The following is a 23,009-nucleotide window of genomic DNA, read 5'->3' as shown; positions in this document are numbered from 1 at the left end:
GCCATGTATCAGAAGCAACCTCTGAGGATGCCTGCCATAGATGCATTCAAACGTCAGGAGAGAATGCTTCTGGAACATGGCCATACAGTCCGAAAAACTTACAACAACCCAGTTGTGAGGTCTGCTGGAAACTAGACAACTAAGGTTTGTATATCTGTGGAATGTCCAGGGTGGGATAAAAAACACTTGTCTGTTGGAGGCAGGAGTACATGTTGCAATTGGCCATCTTGATTTGCACTTAATAGCCTTGCAGCTTCAAAGTCTAGCTGCTTGAATACCTTACAGCTTCAGAGCCATAGCAGAGCACCTGATGAACCAACCTGGACACAGCATATTATTTGAGAACAAAGAAATGCTGGACCATTCTAACAACCACCATGTCAGACTACACAAAGAAACCACTGAAATCCACAAGAATGTGGACAATTTTGACAGAGAGGAAAAAACTATGAAAATGAACAAAATCTGGCTACCAGCATTTTTAAAAACTCTAAAATAATCATAAAGTAATAAAGAGGAACACTCAAACAACAGGGGATTTCCAGTCAGGGCCAGCTAACACCTCCTAACAAAGGATTCCCCCAGGTAGGAAGCAGCCAGGCTTTGAAGCTGCAAAGGCTATTCAAGCAACCATGTTCTTTTACACTGTCTTCTCAAGCCAGTAAGACAAGAATGTCTTGTCTTACTGGCACAGGGAGAATTCAGACCGCCTCTCCTCACTTTTGACTCTACAAGGCAACGCCAGTTCCAGGTTTATACTGGAACAGGACAAACACAAGAACAAACATGGGGATTTGTAAAGAGACACCATGATGTGGTTGGTTGACCGGAAAGGCATGTGTCGGCAGCTGGTTGGCTGAGCATGCCAGGAGCCAGAGTTCTGATTGGCTACTGTCTCTGGCTTACTGCTGAGAGAAATGGTTTTAACTGCCACTTTTCCCTCGGAGAGTGAAGAGAGCGCTGACTGAAAACAGTCAGGAAGGAAATGGCTGCCAACTCTCCAAAGCCTGGTTATTTATAAAGCCAATGAGGCATATTTAAAGACTGTTTAAAGGGACTGTTCATTTCCTCTGTTATCTGTAAGAATTCAGAGAGACTGCTGTATATCTCGTTGCCCTGTTTGACCTTTTGAACGGAAGTAAAGATACTGTTACTTGTTACACAAGCCTGAGTGACACTTTATTGTACTGCAGAGTATATCTTGGTTCAGAAACTGTGGTAAAGCTTCTGTTTATTTACATCTACAACTCCAATAAAACATGGCCACCCTTGTTGCAAATACTTTGTGCTGAAGCACTCAATTAAAACAAAGTAAGTAATTTCTGGATGGCTGTATCATCAAAAATCCAAAAACTTTGAGGCCATCTTACAGTGGAGAAGTGGGTTGTGCAAGCATTGCTCAGTGTCAGATTCTCCCTTAGATAATTTAGGGTTGGTTACCTGCAGCCTCTGTGGTGATGCTGTTGCTCTCTAGAGAACAGTGGACTCCTACATCTTCTTCGTGTGAGCAGTCATGCTGGCCCCAGTTGCTATGCGGACAGTCGAACAGAGACTGCTCAGTGCCCATGCAAGCCACATCATCCAGTAAGATGAAGCCTTTACCCGAAGCAAATTCCCCCTCTGATGCTAGCCTGGCAGGTCCACTGGAGGAAGTAAGTATATACATACACACTTACATACATACATACCTATACACATATACAAAAAACACAAACAAGAATGAGAGAGAGAAGAGGAGAGAAAATGGCTGCAAGTTAAGAGTGATGCAGAAAGAGACAGTATGGAGAAAACGTAAGAAGCACCATAAAGATATGCTATGACAAAACTTCTATAGATTCACATGTAAACTAACAATTAACGAATATACGAATGTACATAGGCAAAGGTGATTAACAGATCTGAAATACATATAACCATTTTTGCTCTTACCACTTCCTTCCATCCTCTATTGCTCCTTTGATTACAGTTCCATTGGGAAAATGTGCTTCCCTATTTTAAAACTTATGCTATGCTAAAGTATGCATGTCACTCAATTAGCTACTGGAGAAGGACTAAGCACACATACAAATATTGCTGCAATTACTGCTTCAAGCCAAAAGGATGTTCAGCTATTATGGTTGGATAGGTTCGCTCAGATGTGGCGTAATTCGGAAAAAAAACGGATGTTTTTGCCTTCCGAAGGGACTTCCACCATGTTTCTGCTAGGCTGTAATTCCCTATAGTTTCTACTCATCTTGCGCAATTGATTTCAGGGATGCGGAAGTGAGTCGGAACTATGATGAAGTGTTTTTAAAGCAACTAAACCTGCTGGGAGGCAAAGCCTAAGATGCTTGCCTCCCAGCCAATCAGGGGTTATGTTTTGGGGAGGGGAGAGGTTTGCAATGAGGGAGGGAGATGGCCCTGGAGTTTCCCCAGTGCCAGTGCTGTTTTCCGCATATTGCACAACTGTGTCCGCCATTAACAAATTAATTCGGAAGTTTCAGAAAGTTATTGGCTCATTGGCAGCCAGGGAAGGGAGATGGGAGGTTGGACCATTGTTGCTGCTTGTTGCTGTTGAGTGGAAGAAAAGGTTTGAAGCCAGAATTTTTGATAAGACGGGAAGGTAAGGCAAAAGGGATGATTTAGAAAGAGGAAGGATTTGGAGCCAGAGAAAAGGAGTTTTGAAAAATGGAGGAAGGTAAAGGAGAAGGGAAGATTTTGAGAGAGGAAGGGTTTGGAGCCAGGGAAGAGAGAGAAAGAAGGAAAAGTTTGGGAGGCGAGGAGAGGATAAAAGTTTAATGGAAACTTCTTTTTTGCTCACCATTAAAGCTTTGCTATTTTTATTGAGGTCTTTCCTTTTTTCTTGGGTGTGTTTTGAGGACTCGATGCTACATTTCCCAACCTTGCTGGGCCTCAGCTACACAAACGGTGACTTCCAACAGTATGAATGTGTCTGAAAGTTGTGGGGAGTGATCCCCTATAACCTTTTGTCATTTCCTTAAAAATTCAAGGAGGTAGCTTTTTTTAATTATTTTAATAAATTATTTCTAAAATTGTTTTAAAAAATTCTTTAAAATTGGTGGATTGTCTGAACATGTTGAAATTTGGTATGCTAACAGAGGAGGATGTGTTGTAGCAGTATGTCAAGTTTCATCAAGATTGGTATAAAAATGAGGGAGGGAGATGGCCTTGGAGTTTCCCCAGTGCCAGTGCTGTTTTCCGTGTATTGCACAATCGCATCCGCCATTAACAAATTGATTTGGAAGTTTCAGAAAGTTCCAACTTTTTCAGGAAAATTTGGTAGTGACTTTAGAATTGCAAAACGAGTTTTGAAGCTTTCTTTTAATCAACCAAACCTACCAGCTATTGTCTTGCTCAGAGTGAAAGGAAAATCCAAAGCTCCACAACACATAGAAACATGAAATGTGAGAAACATGAACAACGATTAATGTGTTTTGTTGTGAAACCTGGACAGTGAAGAAAGCTGATAGGAAGAAAATCAGCTCAATTGAAATTCAGTAGAGGAGGAGAATTCTGCAGATACTATGGGTTGCCAAAAGACAAGAAGATCTTAGAGCAAATCAAGCTTGAACTTCCCATACAAGCCAAGAAAACTAAGCTGAGACAGTCGTATTTCGGTCTTATCATATGAGAACGTATGACTCTAGAAAAAACAATGAAGCAAGACTGAAGGCAGCAGGAAAAGAGGAAGATGGTTGGACTCAATCAAGGAAGCCACAATCTTGAATCTGCAAGACTTGAGCAGGGCTGTTGGTAACAGGGTGACTTGGCAGTCTCTCATTTATAGAGTCTCTGTAAGTCAAAGTCAGCTTGACAACAGTTTGCTGCAGTAGCATATGAGATGCCAAACAATGATTTGTGACCAGTTAGGAGCCCCCAGTGGCGCAGTGGGTTAAATCACTGAGCTGCTGAACTTGCTAACCAAAAGGTCGCAAGTTCGAATCCGGGGAGCAGCGTGAGCGCCTGCTGTCTGCCCCAGTTTCTTCCAACCTAGCAATTTGAAAACATACAAATGTGAGTAGATCAATAAGTACCGCTCCGGCAGGAAGATAACGGCGCTCCATGCAGTCATGCTGGCCACATGACCTTGGAGATGTCTACAAACAATGCTGGCTCTTCGGCTTAGGGATAGAGATGAGCACCAACCCCCAGAGTCAGACACAACTGGACTTAATGTCTGGGGAAAACCTTTACCTTAGTAGAACAAAATCATCATATAAATTGGCTTTGTAAATAATTTTTCGTCTAAATCTGGTCTGATTTCATTCTAACATCTATTACAAACAAAATGAAAAGCCTACCTAAAGCCCAGCTGTCTGCAAGCCACCTGAGCATTGATACCAGTCCAGCCATCATCACATACACATCCCCAGCCTCCATTGTGGTATACTTCCACCCTTCCTTCATTTGGGCTGTGGCCTCCTGACAGCCGGATGCTACCTTCTGGTGCAGAACAAGCAGACAGACAAAGAAGGAGTTAGGACTCTTCTCTTCACATGTTCTTGAAGTCTACAACTCATAACCCACATGGAACAATTGAGTTAAATGTCAGCCATGACAAATTCCATTTTTTTCATTGACTTATCATCTATTTAACTGATCTGTAGAACTTACTGTACTACTTAGTAGCATAACTACATAATGGGATATTCTTTAGGGTCTCCTTGCAAATAATCTGTGTATTTACTGATGAAATACTAAAGAATTACCTGCAAATGGGTCACAGATTACTCCTGCATCTTCAATGTGGTCACAATTATGGTCTCCCCATCCACTTTTCTTGCACTGGTCAAGTGACAACTCATTGCCCGAACACTCCACTTCATCCAGAAGGATGGGGCCAAAGCCCTGCCCAAAGTAAGCCCAGGAGACAGCTTTTGGGATTCCTCTTGGAAGAAGACAAATATATACATTGTGATAGAATCACAATATGGTAATAGAAGAAACTCAGAAGGTTTTATTGAGGTCAGCTCTAGCAGCTGCACATTTATAAACATTCCTATAAAAATAAAAGCAGGTGACAATTACCTGAAGCCCAGCTGCCTGCAAACCACCTCAGCATCCTTGTCATCCCAGTGGTCATCACAGATGGTGCCCCAGTGGCCTCTGTAGTAGACTTCGACTCGACCCTCAAAGCTCTTTTCACCGGCTACTAGACGAAGTGGAAATCCTATACCTGCTCTCCAAGAAAGATAAGAAGAGGATGGAAGTAATATTAGTTATGTCAGAACATTTCATGGCCAGAATCACTGGGTAGCTGTGGGTTTTCCAGGCTGTATGGCTATGTTCCAGAAGCATTCTCTCCTACCATTTCTCCCACATCTATGGCAAGCATCCTCAGAGGTTTTGACCTCACAACTTCTGAGAATGCCTTCTATAGATGTGGGTGAAACATTAGGAGAGAATGCTTCTGGATCATGGCCATACAGCTTGGAAAACTCACAGCAACCCAGAATATTAGTTAGTTGGTGGCTCAACACAAATCACCTTCCCCCTATCACTGGGAATTCTGTTTATATTTCCTGCCAATTCATACTTTATTGCTCTTTACCGAAAGATGTAGCAAAAGTATATTTAGGAGAGAAAATGGTCCATGAGTGAGAATAAAACAATAATTGGTCTGGAACATGGCCATATAGCCCAGAAAACTCACAGCAACCCAACAATTGGTCCTTCCACAATGACTGTTGCCAGTTCCCAAAAAATCCCACCTATATATGTAAATCTTGGCCCTGGATTGAGGATGGAATTGCCTATTATGTTTTTCACCACCATCACTCCTAGCTTTCCTATACAAAATCCAATAAAACTCAAAGGTGCAAAAGAACATCTTTAGGCAACAAATAACAGAATAGTAGTTGGGAATTTATGCCACCTTACTCTGTCCCATCCCAAACACAGACTGGGAATGCATTCAAAATTAGAGCTCCAAAAGGCTGCATTTCCTTTAGAATAAAAGTGGCCAGTTTAAGCATTCTTTAAAAAAATATGAATAACTTAACATTCACTTTGCCTTTGAGAGAAAGACATGTGCTACTTAGTGAGTCACTCTTCTTGGATCTTGGGATGCTATTTGAAATTGAATTAAGCTATAAAATGTGCCTCATTTTGAGAAGAACAGGAAGGCCAGGAGCCCTGGTTCACTTTAAAAGCATGCATATGTGAGGAGTTTTCATTTAGCCTTGTTATGTGCCAATGAAGCAAGTCACTTTTTCACATTTCACAGGCTAGAAATATTGACACTTAAGGCCATTCATCCATCAGGTCAGAATCTGAAAAAAGGATCTGGAATCAGAATTTCAGAAGCAGAATATGAATGGATTAAACTCCATTTATATTCATATAAACTCACACTTGATTAATAATAATTCAGGATCAAATTAGATATGTCAGGGACAGCTACATCTTTTTACCATGTTTCTACATAAATCTATATAAATAAAAAAATGTAATGTTCATTTGTGGGATTAACAGAACTAAAAAACCACCAAATTTGGATGCAATACACCTATCAGGCCAACAAGTGACCATCACTCATAAAAACAGAAAAACACAACAGAAGTGACTTAAAAAGCAAAAAAAAAAAAAAAAACAACCCCAAAAATATATTACAACTCAAAAACCACTGGACGAATTGAAACCAAATTTGGACACAATATACCTATCAGGCCAACGAATGACCATCACTCATAAAACACTGAAAAACACAGCAGAAGGGACTTAAAAAGCCAAAAAATACATTACACCGCTTGCGCAAGACCACACACACACAGACACACATATATTTGTGTATATGTGTGTTTTCAAATATATATATATATTTGAAAACACACACATATATATACACACACAAAACACATTTACACAGACTGGGCCACAGCAACGCATGGCAGGGGCCGGCTAGTCAATTATAAAATGGGAACTCTTGGTTAAACCCTTGTGCCAGCAGGATTGCTGACCGAAAGGTTGGCGGTTAAAATCCAGGGAGTAGGATGAGCTCCCATCTGTCAGCTCCAGCTTCCCATGTGGGGACATGAGAGAAGCCTCCCACAGGATGTTCCCTTGGCAACATCCTTGCAGACGGCCAATTCTCTCACACCAGAAATGACCTGGCAGTTTCTCAAGTCACTCTTGACATGAAAAAATAAAATAAAATGTGGGGTATCATCTGATTTTTATATTAGGAAGATTAGTGTGTAAGTGAAGACAGTATATAGACCCTCCTCTGTTTTCCCTTTATTCATGATGCCATTTACTTACCATATTAGAGCCAGGCTGGAGAGTTTGATGTAATGAAGGTAATATAAAGCATGATGTAGTCACTCTAACTTGCATTGTACAGATATTTTATTTTTAAATCAGGCGACACTCAACTCACTCCCACTAGCTGTGATAAACAAACAGGGCAATACATGAACAACAAATGCACTGCTGCATCTTTTAGGCCTTTTAGCGATGGTGCTGCATGCAAGTATGGAGAGAATTGGGGGAGACATGACCAGAAACCTGAAAGTGGCATGGAAATAGTGTTGAGGTTCCCATGTCTGCTCACACACCACTGTTGCCTTGGATTAACAGACAATACAAAAACCTATTTAGTCAAAGACAACAGCTGAGTAAATGGAGATTCTGGTTTCACATGCCCCTGTTTCAGATCTGTTGGAAATGTTTCTGATTTGCAATATTGCTCAATCATCAGCAGAATGTCTTTATTTGTAGGTTACCTGGAGGCGGGACACAGTTTGCCACTGCAATTCCCTGAATGCAGGTTCTGTGCAACTTTTGGTAGCTGCACTTCAACAGCATCTTCTCATCCCCACGACAGTTGACAGATTGCAGATGGACAGGCCCCAGGCCCGAATGGCTCTTCCTTTGGGCGGTGCCAATTGCACTAAGCCACGAAGTAAAAAAAAAAATGCAGTAATTTCACTGAAAATGACTGGCAAGGATAAACTTCAGCTTCCCTTGCTCACCTCTCCAACCCTCTAAATCTATATCAGAACCTACTTCAGTCATCTCAAATACTTTTCCTTTAGCAGCTTGCAATCCTACTATTTCCTTTATGTAGAGTTATAGTTGGGCATGGTGAACTTTTTCACAGTTGTTAATTGTAATAATAATAGTAATAATAATAATAATCCTTTATTTGTATACCGCTCTATCTCCCCGAGCAGACTCAGGGCAGTTTCCAGCATGGTACAGCATTGCCCTTGCCGACATACGAACATACAAAATCATCATAAAAGTATAAACATAGTACTGTATAACAGTCATACATATTAAAAATTAAAAACCAGTTTGGTACTAATTACATCAGACAGCTCAGTTTCCAACGGCCAAGATTCCAAAGTGGAACTCGACAACTATGAAAGGACTGGGTTAAAACAACGAGGTAGACTAGGGCCTGGGGAGTGGATAAAGTGCAAACATGGCCTATCCGATGGTCAAGGGGGACCTGGATCTATTTATTTCTAAGGCATGCTGCGTAAGCACAAGAGGACTGGGCCAACAGGAAATATAGGGCTGGGGGAAGTGGGTAAAGTGCATAACAAGGCCCTAACTAATGGCCAGGGTGGTACCTAAGACTCTTCATTTCCAGAGCCTGCTGAATAACTATTGTAGTTGTAGACCAGGACTGGTAGCTGGTGAAGAGTTATTGAGGACTCAGAAGTTTGCATATTTGTATAGCATCTTGGCTCACTCAAATAAAGGTATTGCTTAAATGTCAGTTTTGGATTTCTTAATATAAATGTATGCTTGATAGGTGAGCTGAAGAGATTCTCTTTGGCCCATCCCACTGCATCTAAGGGCCCTTCCACACAGCCATATAACTCAAGGCAGAAAATCTCACAAGATCTGCTTTGAACTGGGTTATCTGAATCCACATTGACTTCTATTCCAGTTCAAAGCAGAAAATGTGGGATTTTATTCAGCTGTGTGGAAGGGGTGTAAGTGGCTCCCCATATCCAGGAATGATAGGAGGGAGCCTTCCTCCACGGAGGTCAAGGAGCCATCATCATCATCATCATCATCATTTGAAACACAACAAGATGAGTTGAAACACAGACAAGATCACTCTGCTGGCTATTGATGCATCACACGTCGGACACTTCCCAAGTGTCTAGGACTGTGTGATGTATCGCCGAATAATGCATGCAGATCCCAGTAAGGTGGTATTCTGCAGCTGGCAGATGGTAATTTTGTCAGCACCGATTGTGTTTAAATTCATGCCAAGGTCTTTAGGCACTTCACCCAGTGTGCCGATCACCACTGGGATCATCTTTACTGATTTGTGCCAGAGTCTTTGCCGTTCGATCTTTAAATCCTCATATTGTGTCAGCTTTACCTGTTGTTTCTCTTCAATCCTGCTGTCACCTGGGATTGCAACATCGATGATCCATACTTTGTTTTTTAACATGATCGTGAGGTCACGAGTATTGTGCTCCAAAACTCTGTCAGTCAGAATTCAGAAGTCCCAAGATAGTTTGGCGTGTTCATTTTCTGTAATTTTTAAGGTTTGTGGTCCCACCAATTTGTTGTCGCAGGCAGATGGTATTTGTGGCACAAGTTCCAATTAATCATCTGAGCTACGGTGTTATGCCTCTGCTTGTAGTCTGTTTGCGCGATCTTCTTGCAGCAGCTGAGGATGTGATCTGTTGTTTCATCTGCTTCCTTGCAGAGTCTACATTTGGAATCTGTCGTCGACTTTTCAATTCTGGCTTTGATGGCATTTGTCCTAATGGCTTGTTCTTGGGCTACCAGAATCAGGCCCTCCGTCTCCTTTTTCAAACTTCCATTTGTGAGTGACAGCCATGTTTTTTCTTTGTCAATTTGGCTCTCAATTTTTCCCAGGAACTGTCCTGGGATTTTTTAATTATTATTTTAAATTTATTTATTTATTTATTTATTTTATTTTATTTACTTCATTTAGATACCGCTTTTCTCACCCCAGGAGGGACTCAAAGCGGTTTCCAACATATTCACAGCAAAATTGAATGCCTCACAACAATATGAAAATCTAACATAAAGCAACAATGACAAAACTATGAATTAAATCATAAAACGTAACAGCATGAGCAAGAATTACATTGTGTCAGAGTAAAGATATGCTAGACCAGTGGTTCTCAACCTGGGGTCGCCAGATGTTTTTGGCCTTCAACTCCCAGAAATCCTAACAGCTGGTAAACTGGCTGGGATTTCTGGGCCAAAAACATCTGGGGACCCCAGGTTGAGAACCACTGTGCTAGACCCTAGTAGCTGAATGTTGCCATCTCCTGTGATTTATTCTTACCTGAGTCCCAGCTGCTTGCAGACCACAGTGGCATCCTGGTCTGTCCAGTGGTCTCCACAAATACTGCCCCACATCCCACTGAAATGTAGCTCCACCTGGCCATCCTCCTTCAGCCGCACAGCACCTTTCAAAGCAGAGAAGAACACAAAATGATGTCAGCAGAATTGTTGCAAGAGCAAAATCTGAGAAAATGGAGATAAGGAACATTCCCCCCACCTTCTGACACAAATAAGAAAAGCAATATTCCCATATGACGGAAGCAAAACCACATTGTTGGTTCTGATTCAGCAAAAAATGTGTGATATGGGAAATGGAGTATGAGTGGATGGAAAGCAATGGACTATAACAAATTTATCTCAAAATAACGTATCTATGTCTATACTTCAAACGTGTTATGTAGTTTCATTCACTATTAGGGGGAAAAAGGAACCCTTTTCTCTTCTTGGCTGTTCTATAGCATTCAGGTCAGGGAAGTTTAGATAGTTCTCTCGCAATTTCATATATCTTCATAAAAACTCTTTGAGACAGGTTTTGCTGAGAGATAGTGGTTAACCCAGTGGTTTTCAACCATCCTAATGCCATGACCCTTTAATACAGTTCCTCATGTTGTGGTGACTCCCAACCATAACATTATTTTCATTGCTACTTCATAGCTGTAATTTTGCTACTGTTATGAATCGTAATGTAAATATCTGATATGCAGGATGTATTTTCATTAATTAGACTGAATTTGGCACAAATATCCGATACACCCAAATTTGAATACTGGTGGGGTTTGGGAGGGGGAGTTGATTTTGTCATTTGGGAGTTGTAGTTGCTGGGATTTATAGTTCACCTACAATCAAAGAGCATTCTGGACTCCACCAATGATGGAATTGAACCAAACTTGACACACAGAACTCCCCCATGACCAACAGAAAATACTGGAAGAGTCTGGTGGGCATTGACCTTGAGTTTTGGAGTTGTGGTTCACCTGCATCCAGAGAGCACTGTGGACTCGAACAGTGATGAATCTGGACCAAACTTGGCATGAATACTCAATATGCCCAAATGTGAACACTGGTGGAGTTTGGGGAAAACAGACCTTGGCATTTGGGAGTTGTAGTTGCTGGGATTTATAGTTCATCTACAATGAAATAGCATTCTGAATCCCACCAACAATGGAATTGGGCCAAACTTCCCACACAAAACCTTCATTACCAACAGAAAATATTGTGTTTTCTGATGGTCTTTGGCGACCCCTCTGACACTCCCTCACGATCTCCCCAGGGGTCTTGACCCCCAGGTTGAGAAATAATGGATTAATCAAAGGCTGAGCTTCACAGTTGAGTATAAATCTCTCCAACAAGTCCTAGTTCAACATGCCTACTTGGGATTCACAACATGGAATGTGGAATGTCCAGGGTGAAAGAACTCTTGTCTGCTTGAGGCAAGTGTGAATGTTGCAATTGACCACCTTGATTAGCGTTTAATGGTCTTGCAGTTTCAAAGCCTGGCTGGTTGCTGTCTGGGGGAATTCTTTGTTGGGAGGTGTTAGTTGGCTTTGATTGATTCTTGTCTGAACTTCCCCTGCTTTTTGAGTATTGCTCTTTATTTACTGATTTTAGAATTTTTAATACTGCTAGCCAGTATTAAAACTAGTCAATCATGCCAAATTAAACCAGCCCAAATAAGACTGCAATATTCCATTCCCTGGAGCCCCTGTTGGGTTAAACCATTGAGCTGCTGAACTTGATGACTGAAAGGTTGGCAGTTCTAATCCGGGGAGCAAGATGAGGTCCCACTATTAGCCCCAGCTTCTGCCAACCTAGCAGTTCAAAAACATGCAAATTTGAGTAGATCAATAGGTACCACTCCGGCTGGAATGTAATGGCACTCCATGCAGTCATGCTGGCCTCATAACCTTGTAGGCATCCACGGACAACGCCAGTTCTTTGGCTTAGAAATGGAGATGAGCACTATCGGCCAGAGTGGGACACGACTAGACTTAATGTCAAGGGGAACATTTACCTTTACTTTTTATTCCTTTCCCCCTCCCCTCCCCTTTTCTTTTTTATGCTGCAATCTATTAACATAGCTATCTCTTTGTAAACAGAGGAGATGGCTCCTAGAATCTGCATTTGGCATCTTAGCAACAACTGAGACATCATTCCACCTCTTTTTCACCTCTCTTCCCTGTTATTTCAGATTCATCTACTTTTCACCTTTTAAAGCAGAAAGTAATAGATCAGTATCAGATATTTTTCGTAGTATAAAAAAAAGCTACTGTTGGAAATTTCAATACTTATTCTCCCCATGTTGGCTTTTTAAATACTAACAGGCCTTATCTGTATGTAACATGTTGCTTGGCCTTTTGTAAAAATGCCACCATGGGACAGATGGAAAGGGAACAAGGATGCTTCTATTTTCAGCTATCTCTGAGATGAACTTTCCATTGCATTCAGTTCCAGCTGAAGTAAAATCATCTAAATAATCCCTTCTACGCTTTAAGGCTTTCAGCTGAGATCAGAATCACAGAGTGTAGCATTTCGCACTTACCGTGCCGACAGTCACAGTGAGCCCAGCCAACTGCTCCAGAAGAAAGTTGGTAAAAGCACCAAGGTACTGCCGCGCCATCTGGATTCCTGCAGAAATTGTGATTTCCTAATCCACGGTTTGGATACTGCAGAATGTAATCAGGGAAATCTGACCAGTTCAAGCATGCTGATCCAGAGACTGTCACATCCAGTGACACATTATAATATCCAAGGTTCTCCACCTCACACGAGCCGGATGCTGGAAAAAGAGAAGAGTCCATTGAGGTTGCCTCCCTCCATGCCCAGCAACCTGACTGCAGTTACTAACAGAAACAACAACAGAATTGCAGAAACATAGCGTTGGAAGAGACCAGAAAAGCCATCAAATCCAACCCTTGCCATGCAGGAATATATAATCAAAGCACTCCCTACAAATGGCTAACCAGCTTTGGTTTTTAAAAACTTCCAAAGAAGAGACTTCACCACACTTCAAGGCAACAAATTCAACTGCCAAACAACTTTTCCTGTCAGTAGGTTTGCGATTAGGTGGTATCTTTTTTTCCTACTGCTTGAATCCACTGCTCTGTATTATAGGCTTTGGAGCATCAAAAAGCAAGCTTTCGCCTTCCTCAACATGACATCCTTTTGATTATTTAAACATGGCTATCATTAATTCAGGAGACCCTGGTAACACAGTGGATTAAAGCACTGAATTGCTGAACTTGTTGACTGAAAGGTCACAGGTTTGAATCCGGGGAGCAGCATGAGCTCCCATTGTCAGCCCCGGCATCTGCCAACCTAGCAGTTTGAATGTGAGTAGATCAATAGGTACTGCTCCAGCGGGAATGTAATGGCGCTCCATGCAGTCATGCTGGCCATATGACCTTGGAGGTGTCTACGGACAACACCGGCTCTTCAGCTTAGAAATGGAGATGAGCACCAACCCCAGAGTCGGACACGACTGGACTCAATGTCAGGGGAAAACCTTTACCTTTTACATTATTATTAATACTTAGCCTTTCGTTCTCTGGGCAAAATATATCTAGCTCCCTCATAGGGCTTGATTTCCAGACATGTTTGATATGTAGGTTAAGCCTGAGCTGAAAATGTCTACTCTTTCTGTAACCTGCAAATTGAAATGCTATTTTGATAATTTCAGCTGTGAGCAGGAAAAAAAATATAGAATTTGGTGGAGGCAGAAGCTTAGGGCCCTTCCACACAGCCATATAACCCAGAATATCAAGGCAGAAAATCCCACAATATCTGCTTTGAAGTGGGTTATCTGAGTCCACACTGCCATACATTCCAGTTCAAAGAAGAAATTGTGGGATTTTATCCAGCTGTGTGGAAGGGACCTTACAGGGGGAAGAAATAATATCATCTATGTAGGGAACTGGACATGGACAGTGTGTCCCTGTTGGTTCTCCTGGACCTGTCAGTGGCCTTTGATAACATAGACCACAGTATACTTCTGGGACACCTCGTGGGAATGAGGCTCAGGGGCACTGTTTTGCAGTGGCTCCAGTCCTTCCTGGAGGATCGTTCCCAGAAGGTGTTGTTGGGGGACGCTTGCTCGACTTGCAGCCATTGTTCAATGGAGTCCCACAGGGTTCAGTACTGTCCCCCATGTTGTTTAACATCTACATGCAGATGACGTCCAACTCTATTTCTCCTTTCCACCTACTGGTCCTGAACCGGTGCTTGGCAGCTGTGATGGTCTGGATGAGGGTGAACAAACTGAAACTGAATCCAGACCAGACAGAGGTGCTCCTGGTCAGCTGCAAGGTCAAACAGGGTATAGGGTTACAGCCTGTGCTGGATGGTTACACTCCCCCTGAGGACACAACTTGGGAGTCTTCCTGGACTCAATGCTGAGCCTGGAATCTCAGGTTTTGGTGATGACCAGGAGAGCATTCTCACAATTAAAACTTGTGTGCCAGCTGTGCCCATACCTTAGGAGGTCAGTCTTGGCCATGGTGGTCCATACTCTCATTACATCTCAAATAGACTACTGCAACCCACTCTACATGGGATTGCCTTTGAAGACTGCTTGGAAGCTTCAAGTAATCCAACAGGTAGCAGCCAGGTTTCTTACTGGAGTGGCATACAGGGAGCATACCACTCCCTTGTTCTACTGGTTGCCAGTCTGCTACCGAGAACAATTCAAAGTGGTGGCTTTAGCCTATAAATCCCTAAACGGTTCCAGTCCAGCTTGCCTGTCTGAACACAGCTCCCTCTATGAGCCAGTTAGAGCACTAAGATTGGCTGAGGAGATCCTACTCTCAGTCCCGCCATCCTCAGGGGTGTGATTGGTGGGACCAAGTGACAGGACTTTCTTGGTGGAGGCCCCTCAGCTGTGGGACTCCCTCCTCAGAAAAATTAAATTGGCCCCCTTCCTCCTGGCATTTAGAAAACAACTTAAAACTCGGCTATTCAAGCAAGCATTCAGTGAGTGATAGCAAAGATGAAGTAGTCAAATTACGACCTCAGGATTGGTGCAATATTTAAAATGTTTTATGTCTATGTCTGATGTTTTATAGTTTTGAAGGTTTAAAATATGTTATTTTTAGATATGTGATGTATTTTACATATATGTGAGGCATTGAATTTAGCCATTTATTATGTTGTGAACCACTTTGAGTCACCCCTGGGGTGAGAAAAGTGGTATTGAAATGCAATAAATAAATAAATACCAAAATAAAATTCATCCCCTTTTTTCATTTTGCTTGTAGTGAGCAATGACATGGTAGGACCCTTTCATAATACATAATTATGTCATTATCATTCCACTTTAATTATCTTGGTTGCATCCAATAGAATCCTGGGATTAAGTTTTGTCAGAGGCACCAGAGAAGTTTTAAAGAAACCTCTCCACAACTGCAAATTCTAGGCTACCATATAATGCAGCCATGGTAGTTAAAGTGGAATGATTCTACTATTAGAATATAGTGTGAAAGCACCCTTGTTGAGTGTAATGCTCCCCTATAATACCTCACATCAGCTTGGAATTAAGCTAAAACATTACATCACTCTAGAAGGATAATTCGGAAAACATGGAGCGAAAGCCCCTCCTCATGCTGAGTTACTGAGTTAAAGATCGTGTTGGGTAGTATCAGCTTCTGCTATTATTATTTACCAACAAATATCCTTTTGAATCATGAAGAAGAAACTCTCAAATGTGCAAAAAACACTCTTTCCTTTTAATGCCACTCCTGCTTCCAAAGTAGCAAGCATGGGACTTAAATCTGACTTTATACAAAATGATGGAACCTCAATTAAAATGGTTATAATGATAGTGCATTCTTACCTGCATTCTGCAAATGATTCTGACTGTACTGACCTCCTAAGAAAGCCTGGGAAGAAATGGAAAAAGTAAAGTTACACATCTTAGTTAGAGATGGGGAAACTCTGGCCCCTTCTATACTACCATATAAAATCTAGATTAACTGCTTTGAATTGGATTATCTGGCAGCATAGACTCATATAATCCAGTTCAGAGTAGATTAAGTGGATTATCTATTTGATAATCTGGATTATATGGCAGTGTAGAAGGAGCATCGGACACACATGGATTTTCCTTCTTGTCTACCTTGCATCTTTGGGCTAGCTCCCTTTCTTTGCAGGAATACGTAGGAAATACTATCCTTCATCACTTCAGTAACTAAAAACAGGAATATTCTGGTGTCAGAACTTTGTGTGTGTGTGTGTGTATTTCAGTTCAGTACAGACAAGCTCAGATTTTCATCACAAATTGGATTTGAAACATCTTTGGGCCTTTCTACACTACCATATAATCCAGAATATAAAGTCAGATAGTCCACATTATCTGTTTTGAACTGGATTATCTGAGCCCACAGTGCCATACATTAAGAGTCCATAGGTCATACATTACAGCAAAGCACAGCAGAGTAGACATGCCTAGAAATGAGCTGTCCTTTGCCCTAGAGCTTACTTTTGAATAGCAATGTTAAAATGCAATGTTGTCTATTATAATGAGACTCCTAAGCAGAGATGGAGAGAAGTGATTCACATTTGCATTGGAAAATACATGAACTGAATTATATCTCACTTTGCTTTGGTCCCACCGGTTGGTAGAATGCAGCCCCTGCATTAAGACACTTTTCAAATTGGAATATGGTCCCAGGACCAAAAGGTGTTAAATAAAATGTCTCAGGAATACAGGAGTTCCAGTCCAGTATCTGGAGGGCCACATAAAAAAACTATATGGTGGGCTAGCTTTGGCCCGTGGTTCTTGGGTTTGACACATGTGCTCTAGATGGATTTCCTGCAGAAACTTAGACTGTGTGGTCCATTGGGCCTGTTCCGACTCGATGATTCTGATTCTGTAAAATGTCAGAGGAAAGGCTTCACCAAAAAGATGCATGAAGAAAAAAACTAATGTACTTTTTTTAAAAAACCCAGTGCTGTTTTAGTTTGGTATTGCTATCTCAAAGGCAGCAGGATGGGTTGAATGCTGGGCCAGGATTCTAGGAGACCGGAATTCTGATTCCAACTCAGCCCAGGTGACCCTGGGGAAATTACATCCTCTTTATCTCAGAGGAAGGCAATGGCAGGCTCCCTCCAAATAAATCTTGCCAAGAAAACTTTATCAGAGGTTCACCATAGGTTGGAGCCAACCTGAAGGCAAGTAGCAACAGCAATAGCTATCCTGATATCATGGGTAGACCTTATTGTTTTGTGGGTTGTTGTGAATTTTCTGGGCTGTATGGCCATGTTCCAGAAGAACTTTCTCCTGACGTTTCACCCAAATCTGTGGTAGGCATCCTCAGAGGTTGTGAGGTTTCACAATCTCTGAGGATGCCTGCCATTGATGTGGGTGAAACATCAGGAGAGAACGCTTCTGGAACATGGCCATACAGCCCAGAAAACTCACAGCAACCCAATGATTCTAATCATGAAAGCCTTCAACAACTTTTTGTTTTCATTGACAAACTAAGGGGTGATCAGGGTTCCATAAAAAGGTTTAGATGGACATTAATGATCTGACATCTTATCTCCAGCCTTTGGAGTGAGACAACCAAAACAGAAATAGCTAGGAACATCACAATTAGTCTTTGGAGACACTGGGACGGTGGAAACAAATTTGTAGGGAGGCTTAAGGCAAAGTACAATGCTCTTTTAGGATGATAAATTATGGGATGATCAATTGTGCTCTCTTTATGAAAATGACTAGCTTTCAACTGGCACTTTTTTGTACAGATTGAATATCGCTTCTCTAGAATTGTGAAATCCTTTGGAATTCAAAATTGCCTGCATGGGTGGCCAAAGTAGTGATACCTTTGTTTTCTGATAGTTCAATGTACACAAACTTTATTTAATGTACAAAATCATTACAATATTGTGTGAAATTACATTTAGGTTATGTATATAAGGTCTATATGAAACATCAATGAAAATATGGGTATTCTAAAATTACAAATAAACAAAATCCCAAACACTTCTGGTCCCAATCATTTTGTATAAGGAATAATTACGCTTCAGGTTCAGTCTATCTTCGAGATCGCATCTCCTTCTATGAACCGGTGAGGGCCCTGAGATCTGCCGGGGAGGCCCTCCTCTCGGTCCCACCTCCATCTCAAGCATGGTTGGTGGGGTGACAGAGAGGGCCTTCGCGGTGTTGGCCCACTGGCTTTGGAATGCCTTCCACAAAGCTCTCACTCTTCCAAGTGTTTTGAACCATTTTGAAGACTTGGCTCTTCAAACAGGCCTTTGACCTCATTTAGGAGTTGATTGTATTGAGGCCTTAGCTAATCATTTCTCCTTGCACTCACGGACTGATATTGATCACAGTTTGTTTTATATCTGCTGCTATTCTTGCATTTTATTGATTTTAACTAGTGGGGTTTTTAGTTTTATGCTGTTGTTACTGTTATTGCAATTGTGATATTGTTTAGACACTTATTATTTTGTGTTTGTTGCACCTTGAGTGCTTTTGTGAGCTGCCCCAAGACCCTTCGGGGAGATGGTGGCAGGGTACAAATAAAGTTTAATTATTATTATATTATTATTAGACTGTATATTTCAGAAGGAAAAATGCAGTCCACACGCCACATGGGAGCACCAAGGTGTCAAAATTGTTTCCAGTTATTTTCAAAATGTTTTGAAACTTTTGGTTCAAAATACCCCAAAATGGTTTCAAGGACCATTTGTGGTCATTTCCACCATGTTTGGAGGCTCCTTGAGTCCCCCAAGGTCAAAATAAATTCTTGCAATTTTTTTCCAGAAAAAAAGATTTTTTTTTCACCTCAAAATGCCCTCTGCATCCCCAGGAAATTATACCTGAATAGCAGTTGTCCTTGAGAGGAGCCAATGCTCGAGAGGAGCCAATGCTTCTCAATTCATTATAATGAATAATGCTTCTCAATTCATTGAATGGGCTTTGTGGTCCCCTATTTCCCAATGCCCTTCATAACTCAAAACAACTGCTTTCCTAAAACACTGGCAAATCAAAGCACGATTTACAATCATTCACACAGGGAATGTGCTGCAAGGAAGAGAGCAGCCAGACAGCATAGCATATTGGAATTCAGTGTACACACTTGCTTGAGTGTGTCAGACGGCGTGGGATGGGCTTGTTTAAGGGGGCCCTGCCCTAGCTCAGCATGAATGAAGATGCTGCAATCCAGATGGCAGGAGACCAACACTCTCCGCTGATGCCTTTACTCCTTGTTCCCATCCTCTAACATGTTTTATTCCAACATTGTAAAAAGCAACAACACACAACGCAACTATTAATATAATAGTTAAGCAAGATCCATCTATTTTCACCCTAGTACCAAGGTTCTTTTTTAATGACTAAGGAATCAATCAGGACTGGAAAAGGATCCTCTATTGCAATGCTTGCGATATTGAAAACACAGACTATACAATCCTTTGCACATAGCTGGGATTGGCTTCAATTCTTTTTTATTCTCACAGTGCCCCACCCACAAGATAACTCTTGCACACTCCACCTCTTTTCAAATCTACATTCATGCACGGGCACTGACTATCTGGCATTTCCCTGGACATCATTTCTGTATGCTTTTAGGGCACTAAACAACCAAGTGACTTAATTTGGGATGATGACGTCTCTTACCTTCACAGGTCCAAAGCAGGGGAGCAAGTGCTGCAGCAGGAATACTTGGAGGAGCATCATCCTTCCATAAGCAGTGAGTTGATTCTTCAGGCTTCACATTTTCTCTCTAAGCTCATCCTTTGCCCACTGATCCTCCTCTGCTCCTGTCCCTTTGCTTTCTGGGGGGCTAAGAGGCTCTTGTCATCTTGTCATGTCTCCCTTTACTCCTTTTCTTCTCCTAAGTGAGTGAATATATGGCGATCCTGAACTTCTGAACCACCTTTGCAAATAACAATAGACAAGTGCAAACGGGCAGAAAGCAGCCTTCAGGTTGCCAGGCTGGGTCCACACCTCTTTTTCTCCTCTGTACCTCCCCCTATCCTTAGCTTTTCCTCATGAGTCCCCTCCCCTTTTTTTCTGGCTCTAAAAGCTTTCCTTGGCACAGTACATTCACATCTTTCTTTGACTCCAGCCTCCTCCCTTCCAACCTGCATCAATCCAGCAGGGGTCTCTTTCTCTCCTCTTGGAACTTCTTATGACACTTTCCTTTGCTTTGCAGCCTTGCCTGAGGGTGTCAATCCAAATCCCCTGCTTAAGGGGTGGGGTGGGGGGGGGGGCAAAGGCATCTATATGGAGTAAATTCTTTGCTTGAGCTTACAAAAGAATAATTGAACTAGAAGGAATCTGGACTTTAACCTTGCAGTTTACCCAACAACAGGGATAAAGCTGAGAGGCATAATATTCACTTTGGCTCCCTTCCTGGCATAATATCCTAGCAAAACAAGTGTTTCATACTAATCCAAGCAGCAGGAAAATTCTCATGACTTTGTAGGATATGCAGCTCATGTGCCAATCTTTTTTGTCCATACCCACTGCACAGGGTGGTGGATCAAGCAACCAGAAAGGATGTGTTAGACCAGTGTTTCTCAACCTTGGGGGTCTTACTTGGGCGATCCCTCATTGTCCGAGTACGATAGTCTTCCAAGGTCAGTGTACTGGTGGATCCGTAGGTGACTATGGAGCCCTATTCTTGATCTGCATCTTCTCCCGCAGTGAGGGCATTGGTTTCCAGATGGAAGGAGGTCTCAGTCGGGGTTGGCTTGACACGCCTTCCTCTTGGCACGTTTCTCTTTCACCCTCCATTCATGCCTCTAAAAAAAAGATGACAGTTCTGCGTTCGGGGCATTCACTATCAGTGTTGTACATCAGTGTCCATATGTTCCATGTTCTGAAGTTCATTTTTCTTTTTTGGCCGCAGGGTGGTGACCCCACTGGACGCAGCAGTCCAGTCAGGGGTAAGAGAAGCAGACTATGTTTAGGGCACCTTTTCTAGCCCCTTCCCCATGTGGCGTGAGCAGAGTGGATCCTCAAAAGGGCTGCTCAGTCATGGATACAGCTTCCTTGGACCTTGAGGTAGAATGACTGAGTCCATATCCACCGCCCATGTGCCAGTCTGTGACTAGGGGCTTCCAGATTTCACAGTCCTGCCCCCGTTGCCACTCGCTGATCGCCATGGGACTTTTGTTGGTTTGTTTTTGTTTTCCTTGGAAGACGCCTGTGCGTGAGTTTTTTTAATGTGTAGAGATCAGTGCACAACAGATCAACACAGTCTTCACGGAGTGAGGTTTCACAGCTGGCATAGTTTAACATGACGACCATGGCTTCTCAATCTGTTGCAGCCTTCTTCCGTCTTCACAGCCATTGTAACATGTACCATGTTATCCCCTGCCTGCTCCACCGTTGAGGTCTTTGGGTCTTGGGACTGTGCTTGATCTGGAACATCCCCTGCGGCCACTCCTGGGAGTGCATGACTCCAGTTGTTGTGCCCGCAGGTTCATTGGAACACACAAGCCCCCTCATCATGACAAGATGACAGTCCATCGAGGGAGTTGGGGGTCAGGTCCCCGGGGGGGGGGGGGTCACAAGGAGGGTTCACATATTTCAGATGGTCTTAGGAACCCCTTTGGCAGAGGAGGTTGAAGATATCTCTGCCTGTCCTTCTCTTTCTTTTTGGAAACAGACAGTGAATCCTCCCATCAAAAGTCCTCCACCTACTCTTTGGATGTAGGTGAACTACCACTCCAAAACTCAAAGTCAATGCCCACCAAACCCTTCCAGTATTTTCTGTTGGTCATGGGAGTTCTGTGCGCCAAGTTTGGCTCAATTCCATCGTTGGTGGGGTTCATAATACTCTTTGATTGTAGGTTGACTATAAATCCCAGCAACTACAACTCCCAAATGTCAAGGTCTATTTTCCCCAAACTCCACAAGTGTTCACATTTGGGCATATTGGGTGTCTGTGCCAAATTTGGTCCAGATCCATCATTGTCTGAGTCCACAGTGCTCTCTAGATGTAAGTGACCTACAACTCCAAACTCAAGGTCAATGCCCACCAAACTCTTCCAGTATTTTTGGTCGGTCATGGGAGTTCTGTGTGCCAAGTTTGGTTCAATTCCATCACTGGTGGAGCTCAGAATGCTCTTTGATTGTAGGCTAACTATAAATCTCAGCAACTACAACTCCCAAATGACAAAACCAATCCCCCCTCAACCCACCAGTATTAAAAGTTGGGCGTATCGGGCATTTGTGCCAAATTTGGTCCAGTGAATAAAAAATACATCCTGCATATCAGATATTTACATTACAATTCATTACAGGAGAAAATTACAGGTACGAAGCAGCGACGAAAATAATGTTATGGTTGGGGGTCACCACAACATGAGGATCTGTATTAAGGGGTCGCAGCATTAGGAAGGTTGAGAAACACTGTGTTAGAACCTTTTAGAAGGTCGTTTAACAAGAGCCCCTTGTATTCATTTCTTTTCTTTTTTTTGGGTCTTCTCAAAAACAACAGTTTAAAAATAGGTTTACAAAATACATGTTTAAAAATAACATTCCAAGTAATATAAGATAATATTCTAAAGCCACAGCAGTCAAGGCATTGAACAGTTGGATGACAATAAAAGCTGGTAATTTAGAGCCATTTGAAATAGATATTTACAAAGTTTTTTAAAAGCACCTCAACCCAGCCACACATCTCTGGAGATAGGAACTTCAATAAAAATAACCTCTCACTAGTCTTTGCAGTAGGAGTATGTTTGGTTGCATGCTGCTAGTCGCTTCT

General features: G+C 42.2%; 1 protein-coding gene across 1 annotated transcript in view; it reads right to left on the bottom strand.

Moving 5' to 3' along the window:
- LOC132771312 (neurotrypsin-like) overlaps window positions 1–20,466 on the bottom strand; it is a 35,742-nt gene extending 15,276 nt beyond the window's left edge. Inside the window, exons 1-9 of the mRNA XM_060769174.2 lie at window positions 19,907–20,466; window positions 16,115–16,160; window positions 12,830–13,066; window positions 10,292–10,415; window positions 7,725–7,891; window positions 5,029–5,176; window positions 4,710–4,888; window positions 4,302–4,443; window positions 1,441–1,643 (exon numbers count right to left, since the gene is read on the bottom strand). Coding sequence (XP_060625157.2) covers window positions 1,441–1,643; window positions 4,302–4,443; window positions 4,710–4,888; window positions 5,029–5,176; window positions 7,725–7,891; window positions 10,292–10,415; window positions 12,830–13,066; window positions 16,115–16,160; window positions 19,907–19,966 — 1,306 coding nt within the window. The 5' untranslated portion in view covers window positions 19,967–20,466. The remainder of the gene's footprint in view (window positions 1–1,440; window positions 1,644–4,301; window positions 4,444–4,709; window positions 4,889–5,028; window positions 5,177–7,724; window positions 7,892–10,291; window positions 10,416–12,829; window positions 13,067–16,114; window positions 16,161–19,906) is intronic.
- Between the last annotated feature and the right edge of the window lie 2,543 nt (window positions 20,467–23,009).

The sequence above is a fragment of the Anolis sagrei genome, chromosome 3, assembly GCF_037176765.1.
Source record: "Anolis sagrei isolate rAnoSag1 chromosome 3, rAnoSag1.mat, whole genome shotgun sequence".
In the NCBI taxonomy this organism is placed as follows: Eukaryota; Metazoa; Chordata; class Lepidosauria; order Squamata; family Dactyloidae; genus Anolis; species Anolis sagrei.
This window is presented reverse-complemented; position numbering and strand designations above follow the sequence as displayed.